Here is an 8,385-nt window from a genome sequence, read left to right as displayed (position 1 = left end):
GCCCTCCCAGCCGTGGGGGTGTATAATGTTACGGTCAATCCCACTATTCGTTGGTAAAAGAGTAGCCCAAGAGTTGGCGGTGGGTGGTGATGACTAGCTGCCTTCCCTCTAGTCTTACACTGCTAAATTAGGGACGGATAGCCCTCGAGTAGCTTTGTGCGAAATTCCCAAACAAACAAACTCTCCATATCTTACAAAACTATCCTAAACGAGATAAGAACACGTGTTTTATTTTTAAATAACATTTATAACTATTTTGGTAATATAATTAGTAACTCTAGGTAATAATTAGGCATTAGAAGAGCGTGTTTTTAATATCTTTACTTTTTAAAAGCGAGCGAAAACTTTCTAAGATTATTATTTTTTCATCAGAAGATTGAAAGAAAATAGAAATTATTGGATGAACCGGATCATCGCTTACTTAACCTTATCATAACAATTTAATCTTATACCAGTTTCGCCATCAGGTGTGTCTTTTGGAAAGCGAACAGGTGCTCTCAGGAAGACCTTATCAACTTAGAAGCAGAGGCTCACCTCAGTTGCAATTTTAATACTGTTCATAAAGAACTACGTAGTAATCTAGGTCACCAGCTTACAAGAACTATAACTGAAGTTCTAATAGAAACTGATCACATTCCTATGTTATCCTCACGGTCAGCCGTGTTATTTTTAACCTTAATTTTTCTCTTGAGTGAAAATGTCTCTGCTGAGAAGGTAAGAAAGTAGGCTTAAAACAATTAAAATTTCAAAATATTTCGATAATATATTTATTTTAGCATTGGAACAACAACAAAAAGGTAATTACGTACTGTGAATTATAACAAAAGGGAATTTTCAATAGCCACGGAACTTGAAATTCTTTTAGGCAGAATAAGACTAAATTATCCCATAGGACGTTTCACCCACGACGTAATGGTAAAAAAAAAAAAGACTCTGAGTATGTTTGTTTTTTTCAAATACACACGTTTAACTTTCAGCTCTATCATTTCTTGACCGATTTAAAATCCTAATTACAGTTTTGAACTCAGAAGGATCGATTGATGTATTTGAACATGCCCAAGATCTCATATATTAATTTACTCTAATCCTGCCCAAAATAATCTCAATTGCCACAGCTATTAAGAATTCTCTTTTTTATCTTTTTTTTATTAGCTATGTGTTTGTGCGTTAACAGTATGAAAAAACATGGGGCGCGCGTATACCCGATTCAGTTTTATTATTCAACACGATTTCTACATGCCTACCCTCAAACTGAAATATTTTTAGGCAGGATTAGAACTAATGTATGAGACCTTGAACGTGATCAAATACATAAATCGAAAGGGTTTGACCTCCTGTGTCTAAAACCATAATTATATTTTAAATCAGTCAAAAGATTACGGAGACAGAGCTAAAAGTATGTACTTAAAAAATTTAAATCAGAAACTCAAAGCCGCGACTAAAAACAAAAACAATAAATAATGTGGCCAGGCGTGATTTAATGGATAATATACCATAACATACATTCGATAATTCATAGTTCGCATACCGTCGCCTCAGAATCGTACTCCGAAATTTGGGGTCGTGGGTGCATTATAGGAGTGACAATCGAATCCTAGTATACGATTAGAGTAGCCTAAAAGCTGGAGGTATATGACTTCCTTTAACTTGTGACCCCCTGCCCCACGTCTAAGTTCACAATAATGACATAAATTATATGTAAAATTGTTCTGAGCTAGGTACACCAAATAGGAGTCATTAAGTACCATATCAGGTGACAATGCTTCACTGTGTTTTTGGAGTTGGCCTACAGCCTTAGTAACGAACAAATATGATAGCACTGTAGCACTGGTAGATGTCTGTACCGTCAGCACTTTTTTGTGACAGCTCCTACTCCCGGAATGAAAAACAACAATTCTAATTTTGTAATTAACATTGCCACGTGATCATTCTGCTTGTTGCCATAATTGAATACATTTTTTTACATCACTATATTATTTCAATGAAAGAAGATTTGTTTGTTTTGGAATTTCGCACAAAGCTACTCGAGGGCTATCTGTGCTATGATAGAAGAGAATATTTTAATTATTTTGGGCGAAACTGTAAGCCCACCAGTGGCACAGCGGTATGTCTGTGGACTTATAATGCTAAAAATTGAGTTTTAATACTCGTGGGTGACAGAGCACAGATAGTCCTTTGTGCAGTTTTGTGCTTAACTATAAAAAATTTTCATGAAAAGCACTTTTTAAATTCAGTCTGTTAATGATGCATAATTGTATTGTCTATTGAGGTATTGTAGAACGGTATGTTGGAAGAGTAGGAGGTATTGGAGAATGGTACGTTGAAAGTGTGGAAGGTATTGTAGAATGGTATGTTGGAAGAGTAGGAGGTATTGTAGAATGGTACGTTGAAAGTGTGGAAGGTATTGTAGAATGGTATGTTGGAAGTGTAGAAGGTATTGTAGAATAGTATTTTGGATGTGAAGAAGGTATTGTAGAATGGTATGTTGGAAGTGTAGAAGGTATTGTAGAATGGTGTTTGGGATGTGAAGATGGTATTTTAGAATGGTATGCTGGAAGTGTAATAGGTTTTGAAGACTTAAATGAAACAAAACTAATATAGTCGGGATGTTAACTACTGGAAAATAATATATAACGTGTTGTTAATTTGATAACTGGCATATATTGAATATATTAGAAATACTATAAATCAGATATATTACAAAATTGAATAAAACTGTAAGCTTGAAACACGAGGAAAGACATTTTCATGAATTTTAATCTCCAAATAATTATATTAAATATAAAATGCTCACTGAAGACATTTCGCACGAACATGAAAATATTAATTAAACATATTTCTTATGATCTTGAATATTGAAAGGTGCAATGAACAATAATTATAAAATAACGACGTGCGATACTTTACACTAATTTGAAATAAAACAAGTCTGGAATACTTAGCTTAAATAACAAATAAATTCTAACACTGTTCTGGAAATATAATTAAATTGTTGATTGATTAAAATCAGGATAATTTTACAAGGTGAAAAGTGATATGCGGGAATTTTCTGGAAATATATTTAATGATAAAATCATATACAATATAATGTGAAGTTGCGAAACGTTATATTCATAATTTTAGCTACCATTAGTGAAGAGTATAAAGAAAGAAAAGGTGTCGTTAAGAGTCTAACATGGCTCACTGCACCAGTGAAGAAGAAAACGGTTGTGAGCTTTAACACAGTAGATATATGGAACACAACCTGACTTGAAATAATCCACAGTAAAGTTTGAAGTTTTTACTAGTAGTGAAGGGCATACTTCTAAAGATCTTAGTTTGTGGTACGTTTTACAAAAGATATGGTCTTCCGAAATTCCGTTTCAAGAAGATTCCAGGGATGGTGGAAGTTACGCAAAATTGAGTGTATCCATTTTGGGAGGAGTGCGCTGCTGCACTCACAAATGATTCAGAATAGTTAATGGACTAAATTGGTTCCTTTTTTCGGTAATATTTATATCCAGGACACATTTAACACGACAGCAGCAGCACGTGCCTGGTGCAGTTGTTCAGTAGTATTGTTTGTTTTTGAATTTCGCACAAAGCTACTCGAAAGCTATCTGTGCTAGTCGTCTCTAATTTAGCAGTGTAAAACTGGACGGAAGGCAGCCAGTTATCACCACCCACCGCCAACTCTTGGGCTACTCTTTTACCAACGAATAGTGGGATTGATCGTCACATTATAACGCCCCCTCGGCTGAAAGGGCGAATATGTTTGGTGCGACGGGGGTTCGAACCCGCGACCCTCAGATTACTAGTCAAACGCCTTAACCCATTTGGCCATGTCGGGCCGCTGTTCAGTAGTAACGTTATTCTGATGAGAGTGATGGACATAATACATTCGAAGAAACAATACTGCGAATTAATTCGAGTACTGGAAAGGTTACACGAAGTTAAGGTTTTTTTGAAATGGATCATGAAATATTTGCCCTTTCTGTTGTACGAGTCGTCTTATTGAAATATGTTGAAATAAATGTTTTCAAGTATCCCAGTAGGATATTATATGTATATTGTATTTACTAATAAACATATATACTACTTTTATTATACTTTCAAAATTGATTAACACTAAAAATATACCCTGATTAACATCTAAGAACAGACACGTTACTGACCATTTTCTTGGGAATTATGACTGGTAAGGCTATAACGTATTATAAGAGATATATCATATCTATCACTGTGTTTCTGGTTATTTTCATGATAACCTCACGTAGACCGTTTTATATCCCTACTAAAATCCAAACTTTGGAGAATGGAAAACTGAAATTCATTATGGCTTTTACACAGTGATAAACGTTTACGGGTAACGGGTATCAAGTTATGAAGAATGTCACAGATCATGAATCTAACACGAGAGAAAACAGAAAGAATGAAAGGCATTCAGCAAACGTTTAGATAATGAAGAAAGGTGATGGATAATTCAGTTATCCATTTGAGTGGTTTGTGTTGACTGAGATAAGTTAATTGGTAAAAAATGCTTGGGTTTTTTGTCTCGTGTACAGTTTGTAGTCCATTATTTCAGCATCATTTTATTCGACCGTATAATTGTCTCTGGCGTGATACCATGTTACAAAGTCTTGTATGTACGTTATGTTTATGACTTGTTTCTGCATTTTATTGGTGTAAGGTAGGAAGTCATTGCTCACGGTTTTGAGGTAATGACGAAATTCATTTAATAATATTGTACAGGAATGAAGAACATTTCTAGGTATGAGTTTCCAGAGATTACAAAGGTTGTTATCTAGAATTTGAAATCAATGAATACGAGTTTTAAAAATAATGACTATTATTCAGTATAAGCTTGAAATAATGAAGTATGTCATTCTCTTCAGGTATAAATTATTATTCAGTCTAGTGTTTAAAGTAATACTAAAACGACGAAGAATGGGTTTGATTGACAAAACTTTTTATTCTACGTGTTTTTTTTTCTATCACAAACTAATAATGTTAAACGTATCCAACAAAAACAGTCAATAATGTAATGTTCCTTACTTCAGTGTAGTGGACAACAGTTTTATCTTAATGGATTGTTTACAGTTTGACATAAGCTTGAGTATTCAGTAAATTTTCAAAAAGCACGTATTTTCATTAGGATAATGTGAGATGGTTATTTATTTTTACATTTTCTTCACGAATAACTGAAGTGTCAATGTAGATAAAAAAAAGAATCGCCTAATATTTGTAGAGAAGTTGCGTAAGGACATATTTTAACCATTTTTATAGGATGCGCGTTTAGGTGTTTGAAAGATAATATTTTCTTGGTAATATATTTTTAGAACGATGCAGGCATTTCACAAGTTCAGAACCAGACAGGTATAACAGCAGTTGATCTGAAAACTGAAAATAACAAACAAAATGTACCCCAGATTCTAGAACGTGAAAGAACTATCATGGACTATGAAAGTTATCTCTCAAAACTTATAGGAGCCAAGTGGAAAGGTAAATGAAGTATTGACAAATTTAGTATAACTTTAGAAAATCACGAATATTCAGAATTTACATCACACATAAAATAACATTATACTAATATTACTGGTTATCAGTAAGTTTACTAATAAATAGTTACTCGATTTTCTCTTTGAAAGAACAGGAAAGTGAATATTAGAATTCCAGCAATAAACTGAGTTCGAAAGGGGCAACAAATGTAACACAGTACTGATGTTTAAAATTAACATTTTTTGAAACACAAGTACAAACGTGTCAAATTGAAATAAAACGATCCGCAACGACGTTCTGACTTTTAAGGATTCAAGCCAAATTCAGTGTCTTCTGATTAGAATTTCAAAGTTGGTTACAAGAGAGAAGTACAATCTCTTTCAAAATTTAAAGTTAGCCACTGACTGCAAATGCTTTCTTTATATAAAATACTGATTAAAAAGGTACCACACCGAAAGCAAAGAAGCTGAGTCACTCAACTGTAATTATCATATTTAGTAAGTAACATTTTCAGAACGTCTAATTTGATCTCTATATTGATGTACTCTATTTTTATCACTATCAAGTGATAATTTTCTTACTTTTTGTTGTTTTAGATAGACTGTCAGAAGCTACCATTGATATCATTAAGATGCATCTGAAGTTCAAATCCAACAAAGAAGACTATTCCTGTTCATTTCATCACAGTTGGTCTTCATGGCAAAGTAGCTGGTCGCCTGATTATAGCTGGTCTTCTTGGCGTAGTAGCTGGTCACCCGATTATAGCTGGTCTTCCTGGAGAAGTAGCTCGTCACCTGATAATAGTTGGTCTTCTTGGCGCAGTAGCTGGTCACCTGATAACAGTTGGTCTTCTTGGTATAGTAGCTGGTCACCTGATCACAGCTGGTCTTCTTGGCATAGTAGCTGGTCACCTGATAACAGTTGGTCTTCTTGGTATAGTAGCTGGTCACATGATCACAGCTGGTCTTCTTGGCATAGTAGCTGGTCACCTAATTATAGCTGGTCTTCCTGGAGAAGTAGCTCGTCACCTGATAACAGTTGGTCTTCTTGGCATAGCAGCTGGTCACCTGATCACAGCTGGTCTTCTTGGCGTAGTAGCTGGTCACCTGATAACAGTTGGTCTTCTTGGCATAGTAGCTGGTCACCTGATTATAGCTGGTCTTCTTGGCGTAGTAGCTGGTCACCCGATTATAGCTGGTCTTCCTGGAGAAGTAGCTCGTCACCTGATAATAGTTGGTCTTCTTGGCGCAGTAGCTGGTCACCTGATAACAGTTGGTCTTCTTGGCATAGTAGCTGGTCACCTGATCACAGCTGGTCTTCTTGGCGTAGTAGCTGGTCACCTGATAACAGTTGGTCTTCTTGGCATAGTAGCTGGTCACCTGATAACAGTTGGTCTTCTTGGCATAGTAGCTGGTCACCTGATCACAGCTGGTCTTCTTGGCATAGTAGCTGGTCACCTGATTACAGCTGGTCTTCCTGGAAAAGTAGCTCGTCACCTGATAATAGTTGGTCTTCTTGGCGCAGTAGCTGGTCACCTGATAACAGTTGGTCTTCTTGGCATAGCAGCTGGTCACCTGATAACAGTTGGTCTTCTTGGCATAGTAGCTGGTCACCTGATCACAGCTGGTCTTCTTGGCATAGTAGCTGGTCACCTGATTATAGCTGGTCTTCCTGGAGAAGTAGCTGGTCACCTGATAACAGTTGGTCTTCTTGGCATAGCAGTAGGTCACCTGATAACAGTTGGTCTTCTTGGCATAGCAGCTGGTCACCTGATCACAGCTGGTCTTCTTGGCGTAGCAGCTGGTCACCTGATCACAGCTGGTCTTCTTGGCGTAGTAGCTGGTCACCTGATAACAGTTGGTCTTCTTGGCATAGTAGCTGGTCACCTGATAACAGTTGGTCTTCTTGGCATAGTAGCTGGTCACCTGATAACAGTTGGTCTTCTTGGCATAGCAGCTGGTCACCTGATCACAGCTGGTCTTCTTGGCGTAGCAGCTGGTCACCTGATCACAGCTGGTCTTCTTGGCGTAGTAGCTGGTCACCTGATCACAGCTGGTCTTCTTGGCGTAGTAGCTGGTCACCTGATAACAGTTGGTCTTCTTGGCATAGTAGCTCGTCACCTGATAACAGTTGGTCTTCTTGGCATAGTAGCTGGTCATCTGATTATAGCTGGTCTTCCTGGAGAAGTAGCTGGTCATCTGATCACAGTTTATCATCATGGTCAAGCAGTTGGTCCCCTTATCACAGTTGGTCTTCTTGGAGCAGTAGCTGGCCACCTGATAACAGTTGGTCTTCGTGGCAAAGTAGCTAATCAGTTATTGCATGAAATTTAGGTGTGACGGATTACCTCCAAAATCCAGCAACTCGTATATGATGTCGTGATTGGTTCTTTTGATTTAAGCATATCATTTTGACATATTACCTGATCTTAGTTGATGCTTTTAGTAAAATAGCTTGTTACAAACTATCCAAGTAGAATAAAAGAAATAGTATTCATGGTTTATGTTATGATCGTGTTTATATTAGTAATATTTAGTTTGAATTACACTATGTAAAATTTTTACTTTTACTTGTTCCTAGGTAGAAAATGTTATTTCCCAGTTGCTTATGCCTAAAGTAAATGTAAAAGACCTATTTTTGTCTTCAAACTTTGCTTTTGTGACCTGGGAGCGTATAATGAAAACATGATGGGAGACTGTATTTGGGGGCTGATACGTGAAAGTGATTTACATTACAGTTGCAAATCTTGAAAAACTATTCACTTCTAAACATTTTTGAATAACTTTAGTATAAATACATGTAAATCTCGATTCATATGTTGTTTTATTCAGACCTTATGTAAATGAAAGTGTGCAAATGTGTCCGTTTTTACATAGAAAATAGGTTAATTTCTAAGTTTTATTATCC

The 8,385-nt window shown here is 36.3% G+C and overlaps 1 protein-coding gene across 1 annotated transcript; it reads left to right on the top strand.

Moving 5' to 3' along the window:
* The first annotated feature begins 531 nt into the window (after nucleotides 1-531).
* Nucleotides 532-7,979, top strand: LOC143232340 (uncharacterized). Its single transcript, XM_076467645.1, has 3 exons — nucleotides 532-714; nucleotides 5,319-5,481; nucleotides 6,075-7,979. The coding sequence occupies exon 3, from the start codon at nucleotides 6,429-6,431 to the stop codon at nucleotides 7,809-7,811; it is 1,383 nt and encodes a 460-aa protein (XP_076323760.1). The 5' UTR covers nucleotides 532-714; nucleotides 5,319-5,481; nucleotides 6,075-6,428; the 3' UTR covers nucleotides 7,812-7,979.
* The last annotated feature ends 406 nt before the right edge of the window (nucleotides 7,980-8,385 follow it).

This window comes from Tachypleus tridentatus, chromosome 11 (genome assembly GCF_004210375.1).
Source record: "Tachypleus tridentatus isolate NWPU-2018 chromosome 11, ASM421037v1, whole genome shotgun sequence".
Lineage (NCBI taxonomy): Eukaryota > Metazoa > Arthropoda > Merostomata > Xiphosura > Limulidae > Tachypleus > Tachypleus tridentatus.
The sequence above is the reverse complement of the archived record's forward strand: the minus strand, read 5'-3'. Positions and strand labels throughout refer to the sequence as shown.

What these genes read in the sequence shown, in the direction of transcription:
- LOC143232340 (XM_076467645.1), top strand. Translation starts at nt 6,429, where the DNA reads ATGATCACAGCTGGTCTTCTTGGCATAGTAGCTGGTCACCTAATTATA.